We start from the raw sequence: 26,078 nt of genomic DNA, 5'->3' as shown, positions 1-26,078 counted from the left end.
GATGTTAGTAATTCTCTAAAATCAAAGAAGTTGAAAAAGAACTTTCTAGATAATAGAGAAAGATTTAAGGGGGAAGGTTTGGTGAGCAGGAGAAGAACACATTCAATGGAGAGTTCTTCCAGTAGAAAGAAATCTAAGGCCAGATCTAAGTCAAGAATGAAAAAGGTCAATTGTTTTGAGTGCAGGGAGCAAGGTCACTATAGGCGAGACTGTCCCAAGTTAAAAAATAAAAAGGGGAAGTCACCAGAAAGTTCTGCGAATGTGATTGACAGTTTTATTGATTTTGATGGTAATGACAGTGCTGGGGAAATTTTATCTGTGAGTTCATATCATGGATAAAATTCTCTTGGATTCTTGATACTGGTGCTACTTATAACATGTGTCCACATAGAAACTGGTTTTCACTTACAAACAGATAAGTAGCAAGGTGTTTTTGGGCAATGATTGTGCATTATCTGTGGAAGGAATTGATAACATTAGATTGAAGATATTTGATGGCATTATTAGAACTATAGAGTGTTGGTATGTTCCAGGACTAAAGAGAAACCTAATTTCTCTTGGGACACTTGACTTTTATAGATTCAGATACCATACAAAGAATGGAGTTCTCAAAGTGTGCAAGGGCTCTATGGTACTCATGAACAGCAGTTTGGTTTTAGGATTGTATTTTCTTCAGGGCAGTAATAGATCTCCACCTAGAGTTATTGAGTGCAAAACTCTTTTTTAGATCCAGTTCAGTTCACCTGCTGATTACTCTCAACTGAAAGTGTTTGGTTGCCCTGCTTATGCTCATGTGAGAGATGGTAAGCTTGAGCCGAGGGCAAGAAAATGCATATTTTTAAGGAATGCATCTGGAGTGAAAAGCTATAGGTTGTGGTACAATGATTCAAAGTTTCCAGGATTAATTATCAACAGAGATGTGACATTTAATGAGTATGCTTCATTACATAGTCAGAGGGATAAGTCAATAGCAGAATCAGATCATAGTGTCAGAGAATAAGTGGAGCTTGATATTGATACTTCAGCAATTCATTCCAATGATTCAGAGGATGAGGAGCAAGATCTTGACCAACAAGAGGATGCACCTGAGCAATAGCAATAAGAACCATATAGCATTACAACTTGTAGAGAGAGAAGATAGATTAGACTACCGCAGAGATATGCATATACAGATCTAGTTGCGTTTGCCTTGTCAGTTGCTGAGACAATTGATGTGCATGAACTCAGTAATTATAAAGAATCTATTTCTTGTTCGGTGCTATGAGTGAAGAAATTAAATCTCTTCACAAGATTCAGACTTGGAAGCTTGTAACATTGCTTAAGAGACAGAAAGTGGTAGGCTGCAAATGGGTGTTTAAGAAAAAGGAAGGAACTCCAGGGGTTATGGCACCTCAATATAAGGCACAATTGGTGGCAAAAGGCTTTACTCAGAGGAAGGGGATTGACTTTAATAAAGTATTTTCTCTAGTTATAAAGTATAGTTCTATCAAAGTCTTACTTGCTATGGTTGCTCTTCATGATCTAAAGCTTGAGCAACTAGATGTGAAGACAGCATTTTTACATAGTGAGTTGGAGGAGCAAATTTATATGAGTCAACCTGAGGAATTTATCATTTCAGATATGGAAAACCATGTTTGCTTGCTTAAGAAATCTTTATATGGTATGAAACAGTCCCCTAGGCAGTGGTACAAAAGATTTGATACATTCATAGTTCGTAATGACTTTATTCGTAGTTCATATGACAGTTGTGTGTATCATAAGAAGCTTTCAGATGATTGCTTTGTTTATTTGCTATTATATGTAGATGACATGCTTATTGCTGCTAAAAATATGTCACAAATTAACATTCTGAAGAAGCAGTTGAGTGATGAGTTTGACATGAAGGATTTGGGTGTTGCAAAGAAGATATTGGGAATGGAAATTACCAGGGATAGAAGTGTTGGGAAGCTTTTCTTATCTCAAGAGGCTTATGTTGAGAAAGTGCTTAAGCGTTTCAACATGAATAATGCTAAGCCTGTGACTGTTCTGTTTGCTGCCCATTTCAAGTTATCTGCAGACATGTCACCAAAAATAGATGAGGAGATGGAGCACATGTCTAGTGTTCCCAATTCGAGTGTTATTTGTAGCATCATGTATGCTATGGTATGCACCTGACCTGACATTTCAGATACAGTTAGTATTGTGAGTAGTTACATGGCGTGTCCTGGGAAAAAGCATTGGTAGGCAATGAAATGGATTTTAAGGTATTTGAAGGGTACTATATATATTAGTCTGACATTTGACAAGGTCAAAATGAATGATTCAGTTGTTAGCTATGTGGATTCAGATTTTATAGGTGACTTAAACAAGAGGAGATCTTTGACAGGTTATTTGTTTACTCTTTCTAGAAGTGCTATCAGTTGGAAGATAATATTGCAAGCTACAGTTGCTTTGTCTACCACATAGACTGAATATATGGCCTTAGCAGAGGCAGTAAAGGAAGCTTTATGGTTACAAGGTTTGGCGGGTGATATTAGGTTAATACAGAACAAGCCAACAGTGTTTTGTGACAACCAGAGTGTAATACATCTTACAAAAAGAATCAGATGTACCATAAGCGAACTAAGCACATTGATGTCAGATATCACTTCATTCGGGACATTATATCTCAAGGGACTGTAGTTGTGCAGAAAGTCTCTACACATGATAATCCAGCAGATATGATGGCCAAGGGAATCTCAGTCAGTAAGTTTAGGCATTGCCTAGACTTGGTAGGTGTTTGTGGTGCTGAGTAATGCCCTTACGAGGGCATATGGCAAGACAGAGTGCTTCCAGTTATTTTGTTGATGATGGAGGAAATTCAAGCCAAGGGGGAGAATTGTTATTTTTTTATGTAGTTTGAATTTTGGATATGTCTTCATGGACCCGAATTGTGACCCGATCCGAAAGTTTCGATCTTATTCTTTTCATCATAGTGGAATTTTTTTTCTCTTATTTTGCCCGTGGACGTAGATCTTACGGTTGAACCATGTTAAATCCTGTGTTATTCTTCTTTTTTTTCTATACTATGTGATTGTGCAATTTGTGCGTGTGTCTTAGATTTGCGTGCTTGTTATAATAGCCCGTTTGGTATTACTGCTGAAAAAATCACTTTTGTATATATACTAGTTAGAGAGTATTAAAAAATAATTAAAAATTAAATTTAATAAGTTCTAGTCATAAGAATACTAAAATAACAAAACAGCTCTTCCAAACTGTTTTTTTCAATATCATCTAAAATGATACTTTTATTCAGAAAAACAGTTTCAGCCTTCAAAACTCAATGCCAAACAGGCTGATAGTAGTCATGTCATAATTGTCATAAGTTGAGGAGTGACTTCGCTTTTATAGAGAAGCCAACTCCTTTCTTATCTATTTAAAAATTATGTGCATATTTAATATTTATTAATGGATTACCGACCAAAATTTCACAGGCAAAATTTTTTTAAGATTTTAATTTTTTTTTAATATTATCGATCAAATACGAGTTCATTGATAATTATTGATGAAATATTTTTATAAGTAATTTATTTTAAAATTTTATTTTTCATTTTTTTTATATTATCAACCAAATATGATTTCATTGGTAATCACCAATAACAATTTTTGCATGTAAAATTTTTTAAGCTTTTAATTTTTTTTTTTATTTTTTCTTAATATTATCAACCAAATAAAATTTCGTTACTAATTATTGATAAATTATTTTTGTAAGTAATTTATTTAAAATTTTTTTTTATTTTTTGTTTAATATTACTGATTAAATATAAGTTCGTTGATAATTATAGAGAAAAATTTTTTGCAAGTAAAATTTTTTAGCTTTTCAAATTTTTTTTTTATTTTCTTTTTTTTTTCGCAGGTTCGTTTGTAATTATCAATAAACCATTTTCATAGGTAATTTATCTAAAAAAAATTTTTCTTAGTATTAGTAATTACTGAAGAAAAATTCTCATAGGTAAAAGTTTTTAAGCTTTTTAATTTTTTTTTATATTTTTTTCATGATATTACTGATCACATATGAGTTTGTTATTAATTATTGATGAAATATTTTCATATGTAATTTATTTTAAATTTTAAATTTTTATTTTTTTCTTAATATTATTAATTAAATACGAGTTCATTGGTAATCACTGATAAAAAATTTTCATAGGTAAATTTTTGAAAATTTTTTCTATTTTCCTCTTAATATATTTAAAAATTTTATTTTTTATTTTGTTAATATTACCGACTAAATATAAGTTCATTGATAATCACTGATGAAAGGTTTTCATAGGTAAAATTTTAGAAGCTTTTTAAGGGTTTTTTTTTTTCTATTTTCTTCTTCATATTATCGATTATCGTTGGTAATTACTAATGGATTATTTTTATAGGTAATTTATTTTAAATTTTATTTTTATTTTCTTGTTAATATTAGTTCAAATGTGAGTTCGTTGGTAATTACTGATGAAAATTTTTTATAGGTAAAATTTTTTAAGTTTTTAAATTTTTAAAATTTTCTTTTTAATATTATCGATTAAATACGAGTTTGTCGGCAATTACCATTGAATCTTTTCATTGGTATGTTTTTTTATATGGTCATTAACTTTGCCATCAATATTTGGCGCCATCTTTATTTATGAAATTGCGTTGTCGGTAAAGATTCCTGTCAAAAATCATTTGATAGTTTCATCGGTATAAATTAGTTTAAATTTTAATTCTCTTAACTTCCCTTTTTCGTCAATAAGTAATTACTAACGAAATTTTATAATCATTAATTTTCATAGCTATTTTAAAAATTTTTTATAGTGTTATAATTAGATGCACCCATTTATATCTATACTATATATAAATATGGGGAGGAGAACATTAGTTTTGCAAAAAATGTCCTTTATTTTTCAAATTAATTATAATTATATTTTATTATTTAAATTAATTTAATATTTATATAAATTTAAAATTCTTAATTTTAAAGTTTATATAAATTTAAAATTTTTAATCCTACTTATACTTAATTTCAATTAAATATAAAATTTTATAAGAAGTTTTTAAATAAAATATGAAATTAATAGGTGAAAAATAAAAGTACAAGTAATATATAATATATAATATAATATATATATATATATATATATAAATATGACAAAACCCCTTAAAATACCCTTAACTATTTATAACAACTTGCATTCCCATTAATTTTAGAGTTTAAATAATTAAATACAACATTATTATTTAGTCCTACTTGTAGTTAACTTCTTCTTAATTAAATTTAAGAGAGTTCATGTCAATTTTAATGGTTGGTGATCATTTAAGAGAGTTCAAAAATTGTATGAAATGGGCTGGTTGCAATCACCTGGCTTTAATGATTTTTATCACGCAGTAATATATATTTTTTTATCATTTTCTTTAATTTTTATTATGGTCTATTTTTATAATTTGAGTTTCCATTAGAATCTGATTCTAAGAGATTTGTATATGAAATCTTTGTTGCTTCAATGCACATTTTGTCCCTTTATTAGTATTTCCTATTGTGTCGGGTGTATTTTCACATAATTATATTTAATTGAATACTTTTTCTAATGTTTTCTATTTTGATTTTTGGACTGTTCATAGAGCTGGTGAATACGGTAATTGTTGCCAATCCCCGGAAATTCAAGATTCCAGATTAGTTCTTGCATAGACAGAAGGATTACAAGGATGGAAAGCACTCTCAAGTTTTATCCAATGCATTAGACATGAAGCTAATACATGATCATAAGCGATTAAAGAAGATCGGGTTTATCTTCCGTTCTCATTAGATGCCTTCTTTTATTGAGGGGAAAGTGCTATTTTCAATTTTTGCATCACATTTTTTTATTTATATTGTAACTGTCTGATTCTTTGTTGCAGAAACCACCATGGCCTTCATTGCTGTTGAGACCTTCGAGTGCATGGGTAGCACACCAAGACCACTGATTGCAGAGGCAAAACTGTTGGCGTCTCCAAGAGGCAATAATTTGGTTCTAATTTTTGTATGTTCTCTGGCTTTCCAAATACTTTGTATTCTCTCAATACTTCAGTTTTTTGTAAGAACTTAGCATGTCTTAGAATTTTCATTTAAGTGAAGTTATAATTTTGTACCTTAAATTCAAAAAAAAAAAATTGAGACCTAGGAAAGTTGGGAATAGATTGCTAAAATGAAAGGATTTTAGGTTTTAAATAATTAATATAAAAATTCATTTAAATAATTAAAACTGAAAATTTGACAAGGGACCAATAAATCTGCTCATTATCGAGTGCCAAGGAATTAGTCTAATTTCACTGCAAATGAAAATTATAATAATTTTAACGTTGTTATTTTATTTTTAGCCATTATCCTATGAATCCAATTGTTTATATATACTTTTCCTGGCTAGAATATCTTTTGAAATTAAATTCATTTAGGAAAAAAGTTGCTCAGAAAATCCTATTTAAATACAGATTTTTATATAAAAAATCCTTTTATTATATTATTAAATAAAAATAATTTAAGTTTTTATAATAATAATAATAATAATAATAATAATAATAATAATTATTATTATTATTATTATTATTATTATTATTATTATTATTATTAATCTATACATAAAAGTGAGAAAGAGAGAGAGAGTAATGAAATAATATATATATATATATATATATATATATATATATATATATATATATATATATATATATATATATATATATTAAAGTAAGAATATCATAAAATTAAAAAATTAAGAAATTAAGAAAAAACCTCTATACAATATTAAATAATTATATAATCCTAATCCAATATATATTCTTATATCATTAAGATTAATTATTTAATGTATATTTAAGCTAAACAGTCACTTTCTTAGAAGTAGTTTCATTAATTTATTTTTCATTTATTATAAATATTCATAAATTTATGATATATATAACCTACGTAATGTAATTGTCTTATAACTATGAAAAAAGTTAATATTTATTTTATAAATAATAACGAAAGTCTTAAATCAAAATTTCACTTCAAACGCCAAAATTGATAAAATTTTTAGAGTTGATTAGATTTTAAAAAATAACAAAAAAATAATTATTATATGCAAAAATTCATTAAAAAAGTTATGAAATTATCTTTAATCATAAGTTTTTTTTGTTTTCTTTTATATAACATATATAGAGGAAATAGCTAATGTAAAATTTTTTTTTGGGTTTAAAATCTTCATTTAAATTCATAAATACATGTTAATATTCTTATAAGCTAGACGACAATTACTTTGTGGCCATAAAATTATTTTTAAGTCAACAAATTAAAATTTTAATATAAACTTTTTTTACTAAATATTAAAATTGCACTCGGATTATTTATTTTCAATTTTTTTTTATTGTTTTTAGAGTTGATGAGATTTAAAAAAAAAATAATTATTATTAAAAAAATAATTTTTAATTATATAATTTTGTATTATTATTTATATTATATCAATTGTCCTTTAAGACTTTTAATAACGCAGATAATTTGTAATATTATATAATATATGTAAAATTATATATAAAAAATAAAATAACAAACATATATAAGAGTATAAATAACGTGCAACGCATTACAAGTATATCTAGAATTTATAGGAACTTGATTAATTATGGTGTGTAACTAATTAATTTAGCCACCTAAATCATTCAAAAATTGCAGAATTTCTGGAAGGTGTATATCCAAGCATAAATAGAGTGAAAAAAAAAGTTGGCAAGTGTCTAAGGACTTTTTTCTTTTTTTTTTTTCCGAAAGATATTATAGATTTCATTAATAAATTGGCAGAGGACCAAATACAGAAATAAGCCCTTGGCCATACAAGCCATAAATCCTGCAACAATGCTCAAACTCTGCACAAAGAAGGCCCAAGCCCAATTCAAGAAAAAGACCCTAACAGAGGATGAGTCTAAACCCAACCCAATGCTCATGACCCGGAAGGAATGCCCGCTGCGCCGTAGAGAAATACAACAGAGGAAGCTCGGCGAAGAACCATGGCAAACTCAGCATAAACAACATATTAATACCTGTTGGAGATGAGGAAAACGATTGAAGTACCGTTAGAGGGCTGAAGAAACGGCTGGAAAAGTCTTAAAAGAAGACCCTTTAGATAATAGCGACCCCATAAGCATCAGGAAGAGAAGCTGGAAGCCCATACAAGCCAAAGACTCCTCGCCATGGATCTGTCATCGGTGCTAAAGGTGGAGAAAAAAAACAGAGTTGGTCAGCGATCACCCATAGGCGTCGGTAAGGACCCCGAGATGTCTCCTCCTCCTGTCTCTTACCAAATCAAAACCACACCTTTAAGCAGAACATTACCCATCATTGTGAACCACTGAACAATGGCTACACAAGATTCCCTGCATGCAACAATCACAGGAAAAAACAGCAGAAAATGAATCTATCGGAGTTATCGCAGCCACTATAGCAAGTCCCTCTTCCTTTTTCGTAGACTGCACTCCAACTACTAAAAAAAAAAAAAAACTATCTACAATTCCACCCAGAGTAGAGAGGGAACCCACAAGACAGGTGGGAGGAGGGACAGCCCTCCCCCACCCGAAGGGGCAGAGGAAGGCCGCCTGGTGCGACAGAAATCAAGCTCTTGAAACACTAAAGACACAGAAAAAAGAAAGAAAAAGGAGGCAGATATGGACTTTCTTCCCATATTCATAAAAACAACCTCAAAACTTCATATAAGAACCTTCCATTCTTAACACTTGCTATCAATAGTACCTCTTCTAAATTCTTTGCCAATTGTCTTCCCAATTTTGATAAGGACATGTTTGGAATTACCCTTTTCTTTTCCTTTTTCTTCTTTTTTTCCTTGTCAAAATTTTTTAGGCTTGTGATCATATGTAAGTCAGCTTTGACACACCATATTTAGGCCTATTTGTAGATATCTTATTAATGAAATTGAGATAATGGCCAAAAAAAAAAAATCCAAATTTTACACATTTTAACAATTCCGCATTGAACTTTCTTTTTTAAAATTACATATTGAATTCCTAATAACGGTGCAATTATATTTGCTATCATCCACACCGTTAGAAGTTAACAGAACTATCACTTCATCTATATTAATCTCACAAATTAAACTTAAAACCTAATAATCTAATCTAATTAAAGAGATAAATTATTGAGGTGGCGATTTTAATTTAGAGATAAATAACTATATTTTAATTTATATTATCTCTTTTAATTAGGTTAGATTATTAAAGTTTAAGTTTAATTTTGGGAGGATTAATATAGTTGATGCGGTTGTTCTATTAATTTATAATGGTGTGATTAATGAAAGGGTACCTTGTATTATTGTCAATAATTCATTGTGCGACTGTTAAAAAAAAAGTTTATGGTATAATTATACAACTAGTAAAGATTGAGATTTTTTAGCCATTTTCCATTAAAAAATAGTTTGAGATTTAATGAGTAAAGCCGGAAACATGTATATATATATATATATATATATATATATATATATATATATATATATATATATATTGTAAAACTTAGGAAAAAGAAATCCAAAACAATTCTGGAAAATTCTTGACATGATGAAGAATTAATTTAACAAATAATAAAATATTAATTATGCTATTTAAATATAAAATTTAATTTAAGGGATTAAGTTATAAGTTTCACCGAAACTTAAACTAAATTATAATTTACTAAATTCTAATTTAGGTACTGGATAAAATTTCTTTAATTTTGAAAATTTTGGTTTAATTATCTATAAATAAAAGGTTTAAATAAAATAAGCAACAAATGCAAACATTTGAATTTATTCTATCAATAGACCTCTCTCTATATGTATATAAAACAACAAATTGAGAAATATTAAAATTAAGTTACCATGAGTAATAAAATCATATAAAAATAATTTGAATTGAGATGAGGCTATCAAAATTTTAATATGTGATCATTTTTATAATCATAAAAGAATTTATTAATATCAAAATATTTTTACTTGATGACAATATTAGTATATTTAAGGGTAAATTACCAAAAAAAATTTCAACTTTTGCTCAATTATAATTAAACAAAAAAACACAGTGTTACTATTAAGTTTAACAATTAATTTTGATGGTAGAATAGAAGGGCGAGGTGAAATTGTTAAAAAAACAAAGGATATGGTAAAATTGTAAAAATTGCCAAAGATTAGATTTTTTTTTTTGGTGATTTCCCCTATATTCAATTAATATTTATTTTAATTCTTAAATTTTATAAATATCCTTTTTAATATTTTTCAAAATTTCATTTAATTATAAAAATTATAAATTATAAATACGAAAATAGGTAAAATATTTGAAATTAAATTTCAAGAATAAAATTGTAAACACATCGTGCAGTACATTAGATACTGTTAATCAATTAGAGTTTTAAAATTATAATTAAAAATAATAAAACAAATTGATAAACTATACATTAAAGAGAAAATTGAATTGAATTAAAGAGTTGCAGGCTTGATTTCTAGCTTAACTAGTTAATCCGATAAATAAAACAATAAAGAATTTAACAATTAAATTGATGTTAGATTGAGCTTAAAAAAGAAAATAAAAAGTAATTTTGATTTTTGAGTGCTACATTATGATAGATTCAATCAACAATTCTAACATGTTGGTAATTTTATCCTTTTTTTTTTTTTCCTTGAAGGGGAATGAATCTACAATTTTAAATAAAGAGATAAATGGCTAATTAGTAATTAAATTAGCAGGCAAGCAAAAACATTACAAGTATATCTAGAATTTATAGAACTCAATTAATTATGATGTGCAACTAATTAATTTAGCCAGCTAAAACATTTTAAAATTGTAGAATTTCTGAGAAGTATCCAAGAATAAATAGAGTGTAAAACAAAGTTGTCAAGTGTGCAAGGATTTGCTTCCCATATTCATCAAATACAACCTCAACACTCCCTGTAAAACCTTCCATTCTTAATACTTGCTATCAATGGTACACCTTCTAAATTCTTTGTCAATTTAATTTTCTATGCAATTTTGGTAAGGACATATTTGGAATCACCCTTTTATTTTCCTTTTCTTCTTTTTTCCTTGTCAAAATTTTTTAGGCTCGTCAAAATTTAATTTTCTATGCAATTTTGGCAAGGTTATTTTGTTTCTGTTAATTTCTAGAAGTATAATGAATTTCTTCCCATATTCATCAAATACAACCTCACAACTCCCTATAAGGACCTTCCATTCTTAACACTTGCTATCAATAGTAAACCTTCTAAATTCTTTGCTAATTCTGGTAAGGACATGTTTGGAATCACCCCTTTATTTTCCTTTTCTTCTTTTTTCCTCATCAATATTTTTAAGGTTTGTGATTATAAGTAAGCCAGCTTTCACATACCATATTTGGATCTATTTTTTCATATCTTACTAATTAAATTGGGATAATGGCCAAAAAAAATCCAAAATTTACTTATTTTTATAATTACACCCTAATTTTTTTTAACAGTTGCACACTGATTGATAACAGTGTACTTGTACTCTGCCATTAATTACACCATTAAAAATTAATAGAGCTATCATTTCAACTATATTAATCTTCAAATTAATCTCAAACCCTAATTACCTAACCTAATTAAAAGAGATAAATTGTTGCTGTGGCAAATTTAATCTAGGGATAAATAGCTATATTTTAATTTACGAGGCGAATTATCTCTTTTAATTAGGTTATACTATTAAAGTTTAAGTTTAATTTGAGGGATTAATATAACGGAGGTGCATTTTTTGTTCATTTCTAGTGGTGTGATTAACAGAAGAGTATAATCGCAATGCTGTATGTATATATATATATATATATATATATATATATATATTATTAAAATTTGAAAATTTTTGGCCATTTTCTCAATTAAATTCAAAAATTCATATTTCTATATTCACAAGAGAAGATAATAATGCCCAATCCCATCTAATCTTTTATTTTTTTAAAATTTTTAATAGGAAAAAAAGATACTGAGATTTGAATGTATAATCTTATACTCTATAAAACATGCATGCACTCTAATATTTATACTATAAAAGGTTTTCTTGGTGCATGCATGTAATTAAGCACCTATGCGTTAAATAGCAAAAGTTCCAAAAAAGGCAAACATATACCTACTGCCTAAGTAATTAGAAGAACCCTAATTTGGATAAAACGCTAGAAATAGTATCCAATCTGCCACCTTTTCATGACCTATACTAATTCTGGTCATCCTTCCTTTCCTTCAATAGACCCACAGAATCATTATCAATTCAGCACACATAGTTATATATAGTAACTGTATAATATAGTAATTAATTAATTATATTTCTTCTGCTTGCTTCTGAATATGTGTATATATAGGTGTATTCCTTTCCTCATTACAGTGTCTTCTTGCTAGCCAAATACCCTTTAATTAGATGACAGAAGAGAGGAAAACAATGGGTAGAGGAAGAATAGAGATCAAGAGGATTGAGAATGTGAACAGCAGACAAGTTACCTTCTGCAAGCGACGTAATGGGTTGCTCAAGAAGGCTAAAGAATTGTCTGTACTCTGTGATGCTGAAGTTGCTGTCATAGTCTTCTCTAATACAGGGAAGTTATTCCAATTCTCTAGTACCAGGTAACTATCTATCTATCTATCTATTTTCCTCTCTCTCTTTCGTTAAAGATGTTATTGTTTTTATTCTAAAATCAGTTATATATATATATATATATATATATATATATATATATATATATATATATATATATATTGTAGAATAAATGTTTGAACAGTCTCTGGTAGACCGTGGTTCGTTTTATTAACACCAATTGTTTGTTTATTTTGGAAGCATGGAGAACACTCTCACAAGATACTGCCAAGGCGTGGATTTAGAATGGCTTGAACTTTCTCATGATGAACATGAAATAGAGGTATGTTCACAACAAAAATACATATTTTGAATCATTTGAGAGTCCCTGATGAATATAATGATTGTTTCGTGAGAATCATTTCAGAAACAGAAGGCACAAAGGGCAGCAGAAGTGAGGGAACTGAAAGATGAAATCTCACAACTACGGTTGTCATGCTTGTAAGTGATGATGAATTGGTCTGAATTTGATGCAATAAGTCTTCAGTTTCTAATAATCTAAAGTTTATTTACAGGCAGATGATGGGTCAACAACTACATGGCCTGAGCTTCAAGGAGTTGCAACTCCTACAATGTCGAATAAGTAACGGGTTACTCTCTATTAAGGATAAGAAGGTACAATTTTAATATAAACATTTAATCAGTATAATTAATAATTAGTCTTATACTAACTTAGAAAATGATCATGTCAAAAATCTAGCAACATTAGCTAAACTTGAAGATCCTGTTGAATTATACAATTTATTTATATGAAAATTTGAGATCCTGTTGATGAATTAAATCTTTTGATTTTCAACAGGAGCAGAAGATCGTTGAAGAGAATGAAAGGCTGTGGAAACAGGTAATTTTAATTAATTAATTAATGAATCAATCAATTAATGATAAACCTGATTTAATGAAACATTTGAAAGTGTAAAAATATTTTCATATTGATAGAATTTTATGTTCTTTTAATTAATTACAGGTGGAGGAGCTTCAACGAACTGTCAAAATTGCTAGCTATGATGGTGGAGAGAAGGAAGAAGAAAGTGATAGTGATATTTCAGTGACTTCATTGCAACTGGTGTATGATCCTTTTATGCATCTCCATATATACTTGTTTAAAATTTATATTAATTCAAATAAAATATTAATTTTTAGAAAAGTTAATTAAACAAAATTTATATTAATTCAAATAAAATATTAATTTTTAGAAAAATTAATTATTTTTATTTAGTTATCATGTCAAAAACTAAAATTGACAAACAGTTAAATTAAATTAAATTATACGGGTCATCAATTTAACTTTCAATTAAATTTTTAATTTTATCATTTTAAATTTTATGTGAAATAAAATAAATTATATTTTATTATCTCATATCTAGTTAATTTTTATTTTTTGAACTTATTTTTTTTATTCTGATAGGTTGTCTTGTGATGGTAATAAGAAGAGGAAAGCAAGTAAGAGTGAATCCCTGTGCAACGATTCAAGGAGTCAAGTGGGTTCAGAGTGATTCACCATGAAAAGAAATCATTCTATGCAATTGTTGCATGTACAACGAATAATTTTTAATAAAAATAAGATTCATATGAACTTATCATGATTAGTTACTGCAATAAAATCGTTGTAATACAACAATTGTATTCTAAATTTTCTGTGCTGAGATAACCTTTTCTGGTTTATGTTTTTAAATAGAATAAAGGATGGGTATTTTATTTAAAATTTTCTTAGCATTTAATATTTAATAATTAATTTTATTTACCTTTAGCATGATAAAAAAAAAAGCCACGATATCATTCAATTCATGACCAAAAATCAAGTGAAAAGAAAAATGCTTGCCATGAAATCTGACATCAAAGCATTTTAATTTCTTCCACCGATGGCCATAATAACTCTGATGTGGCATCAATTAGAACATGATAGCTTAGCTTTAAGTGCAATAAGCAGGCTGCTTATTCACTGAAATTTGGCGACAAGAAAATAATAACTTCTGGTTAAACAGAAAGGGAATTAGACAGATCAGTAAAGACAAGGATTAGAGAGGCTTTAATACTTATGAATGTGCTTTTAGATCTTATTAGTTTTTTTTTTTATTATACATTGTTTATATTCATTATTTGTGATTAATTTATTTTTTTTATAATTTTTTATTAATTTTTTATATATAATATAATATTGTTACAATATATATTTTCAACAATTAATTAAATTTAGTTATTCATCATCATATAACAAACTAGAGAATTGCAGTATGCATTGTGGTTATTAATAATTTTATTATATATATTTTAATTTTAATATATAAAAATAATATAATTTTTATTTTTCATTAATTATTTTATATTTTATTACTTTTTATTTGTCTAACTTTATAATAAAAATTTTAGAATAAAAATAAATAAAACATATTTATATATAATATAAATATAAATATATGTAATTAATATATGTTAATATATTGTAACTTACCTTATCATATTGACTTCTCATTATAGTATTAAGAGATAACTATTAGATAATTTCTAATTTACATATACATAATTGACAAATTAATAAATTAATTATAATTCAAAATAATTAAATAACTAATTAATAAAAAATAAAAAATTTAATAAAATTAAATAAATTATATTTTACAAATAAATTTTCACTTAGCATAATTTCATCATCATAGTTGAACTGATATTCTATTAACTGATATTCTATTATACATGCTAGTAATTTAATTTTTTATATATAAAGTTCTATTAACTCCTATTCCCATTTCATTTTTGAACTGACTTCAATGGCATATATTTATATTAAACTACATGTAAAATTTTATGGGTGGGAGAGATCATTTCATCCAATAGACACGCAGCCAAATTATATCTGCACCTCAATTTATTTGGGATTAACTTGTTAATTACATCCTAAACTTTTTTAACATATTAAAACACTTAAAACTGTTATTTTTCATAATAATTGAATACAAATTGACACAATCAATAGTTCTTGTAAGTATGAAAAATTCTTGTATGCACTTAAATATATATACATTAAACCAATAGAAATTTAATAAATCATAATTTTGAATATATCTTACAATGATTTTAGATGCGACCCATTATTATTTTATATAACATGACTGCATGGATGTATATGTTTGGGTGTATTTAGAACTTTAAGTGCACACACGTAAAAGTGAGTGAACCAACAGAAATGATGCTGATGTGGAATAATTGAATATTAAGATAAAGTATTATTTTGCAATTTTGCCCCTCTTTCCCTTCTCACTTTCACATCACTGCCCTTTTCCTTTCCCATCATCTCTTTCTTGTTCTAAAGAGTAGAGAATTACACTTGAGAGCAATGGTAGAGATTAAAGGTGAATTAAAGAAGTTGATAGAAGGCGGCATCTGTTCTTCTCTTAAACCCATAATTTGCAACTAAAAGATGAGTCTCTTTTATTGCGGGTAGTTACTATTAGGCAATGGAAGGAGTGCTTGGAGTAAAAGATGAGTCTCTTTTAATGCTAGTAGTAACTATTAGGCAATGGAAGGAGTGCTTGGAGAGACATTTTGCCTTGATTGATTTGCAGTCATATAGCCTTCCACCAATAGAATTTTATACTTGCAAGCTATATTCCAATGCTCTTTTGAACGGATCTTTCCATGTTTCTTCAATAAAAAGTTTAGAAACTTCTTTCATTGTTTATCTTGAAAAAATAATAGAGCCTAATTTATCTCAAAAATCTAACTCATTTTAAATCAATATAGGATATTTATTCTCCCTTTTAGATATAAAACTAAATATTAAAGCATGAAACACTTGTAGATTGTATACCTCGCAATGATCTTGATGCTCTAATTATTCAACAAAATGTTTAAATTTAAAATTTTACAAAAATGACTGCGCTTCTATTGAAATAAACTTTAATGGTTCACTTGACATTTTTGCAGATATCTTTAGGCACAACGTGAAGTCTTTTCCTGTATGCTATTTTTTATTTGAGAAGTTGAACACTTGGTCGCCAAAGCTAGTGTCAGTAGTTATCTAATTTCTTTTATATAGTGATTAAGAACACATCAAAGGTGGGTCCTATGTATGTTATCATTAAACCTACCTAATTAATTATTACTAATCTAAGCAATTTATTTAATTAAATTAAGTTGGTGGCTTATAATGCAAAGTCACACTTAATAAAACTAAATAAGTAAGATTTAAATATTGTCATAAACATTATATTATATTAAGAAATGAAGGGCAATTGTCCAATCGACGATGGTGATGTTAAATTGTTGAAGGAGATGACATATTGAGCATGCTTCTGAAACCGAAAGGAAAATGTCTGCTAGTGGCGTTAGTATTGCCACCTGGTACAAAGTTGTCACCAATCCTTGACCCCCAATGGTAGGCCACCAATGAAATTAGCCACAAGGAAATTCGGAATTGAATTCTGAGACCATGCAAAGTTTGGAACCGTCCAAATTTTTTATTTTTTATTATTATTATTTTTTGACTGAGCAACATCAATTTTTTTTATTAAATTTCTGCTTTGAAAATGGATCAATTTTTTAAAAGAAAATGATTGAGAGATCAGATTGATTTGTATTTAATGTGTATTAATAGGTTTTTAATAATGTGAAATACCTTAGTTACCCTTCATGTTTTTAGATTTAAGGTGTATCTACATTTTATGCTCTTTTCTCTTATAATTTTCCTTTAATTATATTTATTGATTCTCTTCTTTTAAATGAATAATAAATTATGTTTTTATTTTCAAGATAAGGGAAAAATTTTCTTCTCAAAAAAAAAAGTAGTTACATATGTATAAAAATTAAGGATATGATATAAAGTCATATGCCTTATAAAACATTGGAGTCTTATTCTAAAGATAACATGATTTTGTAAAACATAAATCTATAATTATTTTAATATATATAGAGAGAGAAATTACATTGATTATATAGCCTTTAGTTGAGTAGTTGTGTAATTCAATCAATTGATTATGTATAATGTTTCATTGATTAAATAAAATTGAGTTGATTGAATCAATTTGAGTATATAACAAGTCAAATTGACCATATTTTAATCAATTAAGTTTTTAATTAAGTAAATTGAATTAATTAATTAATTATGTTCAATATCACATTGATTACATATATTTGAGTCAATTGTGATAATTATCATTTAATTGATTCAACTGATACATATTTGAAAAAATTGAATCAATTTGATAATGTAATCACATCACATTGATAGCATATTTTAATCAATTAAGCATTTAATTAAGTTAATTAAATTAATTGATTATGTGCATTATCATATTGATCCTATATATTTTGAGTTAATTGTGATAATTACCATTTAAATGATTCGATTAAATATACATTTGAGTCAATTGAATTAGTTTGAGTATGTCACATATCATATTGATCATATATTTTAGTCAATTGAACTTTTAATTAAGTAAATTGAACCATTTCAGTCATTTAATTAATTCAATTGAATATATATTTAAGTCAATTGAATTAATTTGAATATGTGATATGTCATATTTATCATATCATATGCTTTAATTAATTGAGCATTTAATTAAGTCAATTGAATCAACTGATTATATCATTTAAATTATTCAATTGAATATATATTTTAGTCAACTAAATCAATTGAGTATGTAACATATTTTAGTCAATGTCACATTGGTCATATATATTTGAATCAATTAAATTAATTTAAATATGTGACATGTCACATTAATCATATATTTTAGTCAATTGAGCTCTTAATTAAGTCAATTGAGTAAAAATATAATCTTTATATCAAAAGAAATCTTTTTTTTTTAATTAAGTCAATTGAATTCATTTGAAAATACAACATTAATTAATTATTTATTATTATATATGCATTAATTGAGTCTATTTAATCAATTTAAATTTAGATTGCTCATTTCAAATATAAGAAAGTAATATATATTATATTTTTTTACTATTAATTGAAACATTTAAATAAAAAATATTATTATAGTTTTTATTTTTAAATTAAATTATTTTTTAATTTATATAAATATTTTTTTTCTAAATGTAAAAACTTAATTAAATAAATATAAAAAAATTGTATGATTAAAAAAAAAAGAGGGTCTTTGCTATTGGGAGTTGCAGTCATTAACAAGAATGAGTGATGCATCTTATTACTCTTTCCAACAAAAGATAAAATGGGTCCTTTCCTATTCATAGAGAGAATAGGAACTGGGGAATGAAAAAGGGCTTTGTGATAATTCTCTCTGGAGACACTGTGAGATCGAGAGAGTTCTCTCCTTATATTGAAATTTATAGGTACAATAAATGCAATAGATAAAATTTAAAATGGCTTTATTATCTTTATGAAAATAATTTAAAGAATATTTTAATAAAATAAATTAATTTTTATACATAAAATAATCTTATTATTCCATTGATCACATAAAATATGGATTAAGTTGATCCCTCAATCATTCTATTTTTTATAAAGTAAAGTAGATAAGTTTTAAAGTTACAAATATCCAACCTAGACAGAATACTAGAAGATACTAAAACAATTTACTTCACAAAAATATTTAACAAAATTATTCTAATGTTAAAACTATTACTATTTTTGATACAGGAGCTCATCCAAAGTATATTGCAAAAGAAAATATTACATTAAAATATTATGAAAGGCAATAAGCAAGCTTAAAACTGCAACCAATTTCTACATGAAGATATATAGGCTACAAAATTGATGCTACAGTAATTAATAATAATGTAAATAGACCTACTTTATTTATTTGAATACAAAATATACATCATACATTATTAGTAGGTTAATTATGATAATATTTTTACAAAAGATTAATTAAAAATAATAATTTTTCCTTCACTGGAAAATTAAAAATAAGGAATATTAATATGTTAAAGGAATTAACACTATAAATAGGAGAATGGTGGGGAGGTTGTTTGGCTTTGCCTATGGAGAGGGGTTTTTGCCTATTGCAGATAGTGATTTTGCCAATTACTAAGGATTTAACTTTGTCCATTGATGAAAAGCTCTTACCTATTGTAGTCGCATGAAGGGAAACAGATTTCGATTTAAGGTAAAGAAAGGACATAGAATTAAAGAGGACGGAATTCTTATCCATTAATGAGAGGTCTCTTGCCCATATAGTTAAAGACACATTTTTATGGTATAGTAATTATAGTAGCAAATATATTGAGTTTTATATAAAGAAAATTGAGAAAACTAACTAATATATTTACTATGATTAGTTTACTGTGAGTGTTTTCTTGGGTGTAATTGAGATGATGGGTAATGTAACTTTGAGTTTGTAATTGATGATTTATTATTAATAATAGTGGAAGATGACATACTCGTGCATGTAGTTTTATGTAAAAAAGGTAAACTATGTAAATATTGGTGTTTTATGTGTTTACTTTATTTGTAATTTTACGCTTCCACAGTGTACAAATATTTAACTATAAAGTTTTTTGGAGCACGAAATTTTTAGACAATTCTATATATTTAATATCTAGTTCAATATGATTCAAGCAAATATGTGAGACACATATATTTAATACGTGAGAGATTTTTCTTTTCTAAATCCATATGTCTGTCTTGTGTACAATTTAGTTTTTGAGGTTTGACAAAACCTATAATTTAGTCCCTGTATTTTCAAATCTCATGGATTAAATTGTTTAATTTTAAAAATATAAGGACTAATTAAATTATAAATTTTGTTAAATTTTAAGAATAAAATTATAATTTACCCATATATAAATAAATGAAGAAGAAATATATATTTTACTCTTTTATTTATCATTAATATTGCCAAATTGAATTATAATACTGATTTAATCATGAGAGTGTACCATGAAAACAAATTTGGTCTCCCATTTTAACCTCTTGTTTGCGGTAAAAATTTTCATCCACCACCTCATCAACAGATTAACTACCACCTCTTGTTTGAAGTGTAGAATAATTTCAAATTATAACTAAAAAAATTATTACATGAGTACAATTTAGAAGAAATGGAAGATCTGATTGAGTGTTATCTCATATGGCAGAATCCTAAATTACCCGAAGGGATGCAATTGGCAATTAAGCTGAAGCTTCTATTCCTTCAACACTGTGGCTACGTCGGATTGTCCATTGAGAACCTGATAAGGGCATCTTGTTTGCAACTGTTTATATATAATATATGTACAAGTCCCCATCATGTTTCAACTACTTCTTAGCCCTTCCTGATTCTGATCCAACGGTCAACATTAGGTCATATAAAATTATTACAAAACGGGAGACGGGGCCAAACATAAAAAACAAATCATCATCATCATAACGAAAGAGCAGATATCAACAACAGATAATTCCACTTCTTAACAATATCACAGTCAGATGGAAACCAATTATTGACCGTTGGATTATAACGGACGGTAGAGATCAATGAGGAGAGTTTTGAAGCAGGAGGGATCATGATGGTGTGGTTTGCAGGGAACATATGCATATGAGAGTGTCTAAGCAAATGATCATCATCACCACAAGCCTCCATAGACTCCCTTTATATTGGCCACCATCAAACACCATCAACACCTTGTCGGCCTCTTCAACCTCTGAATCTCTCTCTCTCTACCTCACTTTCTTGATCAAGAAACAAGAAATCTCCATTTCCAGGTCCTGAGTTTTTCTCTCTTTCTTTCTTCCTTTAAAGCATGAAACGCCAAGAACTCATCGCCCTTCAAAGAAACAGTAGCTGTAGCAGAAGCACAAGAAAGATCATCCCTTCAAACCACATGAGATCAACACCTCCCATACCTGAACAGGAAGACGTCTCCGATAAACTTCTCATTCGCAGAGACTCACCGGTACAGCGACTCAACAAAATCCATTCAAGATTCTCTTCCCTGCTTCGTTCTATCTTCAAGATGGTTTCTTTTCCCAATATAATTATCCCTAACTGTAAATGGCTTTCCCTACCTACTCACCTCTCAATCACACCATCTCTTGGCCGGAAAGTCACTGGTACACTTTTCGGTCACCGCCGTGGACCTGTCTGCTTCGCAGTCCAGGACGATCCCAAGTCTGAACCGGTGTTGTTACTAGAACTAGCCATGTCAACGTCCATGTTAGTGAAAGAGATGTCGTCAGGTCTGGTTCGGATCGCGCTGGAGTGCGACAAGGTACAGGTTCAGGTTCCGGGTGGAGGTACCAGGTCAGGGAAGCTATTTAACGAGCCAATGTGGACTATGTACTGTAATGGGAGGAAGTGTGGATATGCAACGTCGCGCACGTGCACAGGCCTTGATTGGCACGTGCTAAGCACCGTTCAGAGCGTTTCCGTTGGAGCTGGGGTTATTCCGATGATGGAAGATGGCCGGAAGAGTGGCGGTTCAGAGGGTGAATTGCTGTATATGAGAGCAAAGTTTGAGCGAGTTGTAGGTAGCCGTGACTCGGAGGCATTTTACATGATGAACCCAGACGGAAATGGAGGGCCTGAACTCAGTATATTTCTTCTGAGAATATGAAAAAGGAGACGAAAAAAAAAATACACACTATAAGAAGAAAGACTTTGTTGTTGGGATTTATCTTTTAGGTAATTAATGTAAGGTGGAGATGTTTGTTTAATTAAATCAGTGACATGTACGATGTATTTATAATTTTCTTTCTAATTTTTGTATATCTTTTATTAAATGGAGCTACAATAGGTAGAATAATATATAACTGATGAGTCGCACAAAATGATATAATATTTTTTTAATCATAAAAATAAATAATTTTAAAATAAATAAATAAAAAGATTCAATCTCAAAATCTCTCTACTTCTTATATTTTAGAGATAAATGAATATAAATTAGGCTATCCCTGCTTAGCATCTTTATGCTTCTATTACATGCCCATCCTGTGTTTTGCTTACTAGATTTTATAGTCACCTTATATAATAATGGAAAAAGAAAAGAAGAAAATACAAGCAAAAGAAAAGAAAAACTTCGAGGTACATCATTGGCTAAATTAATAGTTAACAATTAACATGTTTGATTGAATGTCTTTTTCATAATATATAAAACTTAATATAATATAAATTTTAATTATTTTCTTTTTTAAAAATATTAATATAAATAATTTTTTAATTCTAATGGAATTTCAACCTTTCATACTGTGTTTTCATTTGACATTGAATTTCAAGATTCAAAAATTTTTTCTAAAAAGAAAATTACATGTTGAGAAAATAGTTTAAAAAATATTATTTTATTATTTTAATTTTTAATTAAATATTGGTATTATTTTATTATAATAAAAAAAGAAAATGATGTTTATGTGCATATAATATGCACGCGTGCATGTCGCTAAAATGTCATACATAAATAAAAATAAATTAAAAATGGTTCATTATTGGCTTATTATTGTTTAATATTGTTATAAATAAATGCTTAATTAAGAATGACTTTGGTGCAATTAATTAATTAGTTAATGCGCAATTTGAAGTTAAGAAGTACATATCATGAAAAAATAAAGAAAGTTTCAAGTATTGGAGACTTAAAATAGAGCTAACAATTTTTAAATATTTCATTAGGCATTTTTTAAATATGGCAGCAATATAAAAAAAGGGTTGTCATTCTCTAATAATTCAATTATTGAATTCCTTTAGTCTTAAATATTATACGTCTCCTTCAAAAATTTTTAACATATTAAAATATATGTCTCTCTAATTCAATCTTCTTCCTTCGTTTTTTTTTTTTTTTTTTTTTTTTTTTAGCTGTGTTTGATTCTGTTTAGCTTGGGAAAGGTAATGTGGTCTTGCTCATCGACTAGGTTTTGGATTCCCTCCCCACCTTAAATAGATTTTTAAGTTTGTTTTTGCTAATCTCTGAAGCTTCAAAGGGAGGGGTTTCTTTAGTAGGTCGAGTTTTCCTAGAAGTTGGGCGGTTTAGCCCAATGTTGGTTTGTTGAAAATCCATGTTTAGGAGTGTTGTCGTTTTGCTTGAAGGGAGGACTTTAAGCCTTGCATGAACGTTGACTATTCTAGGGGTACATTTTTCTTCCTCTATTTGAAGGTTGATTCTCGGGCTATAAGAGATTGTGAGGCCAGTGAATTTGTGGCGTCATCCTTCTCAACCGACCTGCGGTCCTGATGAGTGGAGTATCTGTATGTAGTCTTTATGTTGTGGTCTTTGTTTCTTGCTTCCGACGATGGGTTTCTCCGACTTTCCTTATGGCATTTTAAAAAATAGGTTGAATATATAAGTTTATTCTTAAATTTTATAAAAGAAAAAGAATCTCATGATATCCTAAATTTTTAAAAAATTCTATAACATACCTCAACTCCTATAAACATCCTATGACACATCTCAACTCCTGTAAATGTCTCATGACACACCTTAACTCTAATAAAAATTAAATTAAGATACTATTTCTATTTTAGTCAACAAATCACCATGTCAGCATAATTGAAGTTTACACTCTTTAGTTTAGAGAATTTAAGGATGTTTTAATTTTAATTTATAAGAATTGAAATATATTATAGCACATTAGATATTTTTAATAAAATTCAAGCATAAAATAGTCTATTTTGCTTTCAAAAATATATATTATATTATGAGTTATGAAATTAGTTAAAAACATTCATATCACTCTGCAAGTTTAAATTATTAAATGATAACAATAACACAAAATTATCACACATGTCAAATTATAGATACCATTTGGTTTATACAAAAGTTTTATTAATTCAGCAGTTGACAGCCATAATTAAATATTATCAATATTTGACAATCAACCATTACGAGTGAATATTATAAACAGATATGCTGATTAATATTTCATCTCTATAGCATTACTCATATTATATATAAACAATCAATGATGAATAATTAAGCCAATCTTTTCTTTATTTTAAATTTGCAAAAAATGAAAAAGTCTTGGGTTCGAGTCTTTTCATATGCTCATTTAAGATTATTCACCTATGTGAAGAAAAGAAATGGCTACCTCTTATCTATACCTCATGAATTGTTACACAATTTATTGTGTCCATTAAATTCAAAAAAATATTTGATAATTATTTAATTAAAAATCTTGAAATTTAACACCACAATATATTAAATTTAAATATTATATTCAGCAAACACATTAAATCATAGCTAACTTTTAATTTTTGTCAATTTAATGCCATGTGTTTACCACTATTAATAAATATGATTTAAATCATTAGTTACTATTAAATATCGCTAACATGACAAACAAGTGTTGCAAACATAATGATGCATGATAAATATAATATTTAAGTGGCACTCACGTGATGCTTACGTGGTAAGTACATGTTGTTATGTCAAATTACGCGTTCACCATGTCAATACTATTTAATAGTGATTAATAGTTTGAACCATATTTACTAATAAAGGAAAGCTTATAGTATTAAATTAATAAAAATTAAACTATAATTTCTCATGTGTCAAAGTGTAAAATTACAAGATTTTTTTTATAGCTTTCAGTGAAATAACATTAAAAACTGATTATTTTCAATGAAAGCGAAGGAAACAAAACATAACGACGTCGTTGTGAACTAGAAGAGTGAAGGAGAAGTCATTGGAGTTGGGTTTGTTGTTTGTGTGATGTATGTGAAGCAAAGGAGATGCCATAACACAATGTTTATTAGAAACAATTAGCATTAAGTGGAAAAGCAACAAGACCCTTTCCTCCATTGTTAAAGATAGGGATTTAACATCAAAAGAATCTTGAGTTAGAGCTAAATAAGTAAGCAAAAGCCACAAGGAAGTGGGTACAAAGAACAGGACGAAATATGAATAGACCAGCAATTTGAAAAAATAAACCTATTATAGGATTATTAACCTTTATGGTGAGAAAGGGAGAAAATTGCCTCCCTTTGTAGCCATTAGTTGTACCAGCTCACAGTGCTTCCATTTAATCAAAATACACAATAGTTCAATTGGAGCTTTCTATATGTAATTAAACTGCAATAGCCTAAAAAAAATAATAATAAAGAAAGAAAATGTAACAATAACTTGCACAGATTCTTGAAAGGTAACAAACATTCAAATGTTATTGTTTTTATGGGCCTTTTGATCTTGATGAAAAAATAAGAAAGAATTTTGCAGTGATTTGAATGATTTGAAGAGAACCATAAAGGAGGGTATTTATTCAAAAATCATTTTACATGGAGAGAGTTTGTTATCATGTATAAATTCATGAGAGTAGTAACTTGATGTCTTGATGGTAAGCATACAATATGATTTTGAGCAAATTATAAAGAGGGAAAACTAAATATAGAATCATTTAACAATCATAGCACAGAGGGAGAGAGTTCTGAGTATGGAGTTGAGGAAGTAAAATGAATGGGAATTACTAAAGTAGAAGAGTTGATGAATGATCTCCTCTCATTACATTTATTAGTGGGTTTGTAGATCAATATACAAAAGCATGTTGCTGCTGAAAATCAAAAAGAAAAAAAAAGATAAGAATGAAAAAAGAAAGTATGGAGAATACAAAT

General features: G+C 27.8%; 2 protein-coding genes across 2 annotated transcripts; both read left to right on the top strand.

Moving 5' to 3' along the window:
• The first annotated feature begins 12,369 nt into the window (after window positions 1-12,369).
• LOC131178307 (agamous-like MADS-box protein AGL15) lies at window positions 12,370-13,465 on the top strand. The gene is made up of 5 exons (XM_058143256.1): window positions 12,370-12,596; window positions 12,808-12,889; window positions 12,983-13,047; window positions 13,122-13,221; window positions 13,406-13,465. Exons 1-5 carry the CDS (start codon window positions 12,394-12,396, stop codon window positions 13,463-13,465), a joined length of 510 nt encoding a protein of 169 aa, XP_057999239.1. The 5' UTR covers window positions 12,370-12,393.
• Window positions 13,466-20,986: 7,521 nt separating this feature from the next.
• On the top strand, window positions 20,987-22,267 carry LOC131178492 (protein MIZU-KUSSEI 1-like). The gene has a single exon (XM_058143456.1). It carries the CDS (start codon window positions 21,289-21,291, stop codon window positions 22,099-22,101), a length of 813 nt encoding a protein of 270 aa, XP_057999439.1. The 5' UTR covers window positions 20,987-21,288; the 3' UTR covers window positions 22,102-22,267.
• Window positions 22,268-26,078: the final 3,811 nt, after the last annotated feature.

Source organism: Hevea brasiliensis, chromosome 3, assembly GCF_030052815.1.
Source record: "Hevea brasiliensis isolate MT/VB/25A 57/8 chromosome 3, ASM3005281v1, whole genome shotgun sequence".
NCBI classification, from domain to species: domain Eukaryota; kingdom Viridiplantae; phylum Streptophyta; class Magnoliopsida; order Malpighiales; family Euphorbiaceae; genus Hevea; species Hevea brasiliensis.
Note: the sequence above shows the minus strand (reverse complement) of the source record. Positions and strands in the feature narration are given on the sequence as shown.

Bases quoted from the DNA above. Each gene is read 5' to 3' on its own strand.
- LOC131178307 (XM_058143256.1), top strand. From the start codon at position 12,394: ATGACAGAAGAGAGGAAAACAATGGGTAGAGGAAGAATAGAGATCAAG. The intron at 13,048-13,121 runs GTAAGTGATGAT...GTTTATTTACAG, and splicing joins CAACTACGGTTGTCATGCTT to GCAGATGATGGGTCAACAAC. The intron at 13,222-13,405 runs GTACAATTTTAA...GATTTTCAACAG, and splicing joins TCTCTATTAAGGATAAGAAG to GAGCAGAAGATCGTTGAAGA.
- LOC131178492 (XM_058143456.1), top strand. From the start codon at position 21,289: ATGAAACGCCAAGAACTCATCGCCCTTCAAAGAAACAGTAGCTGTAGC.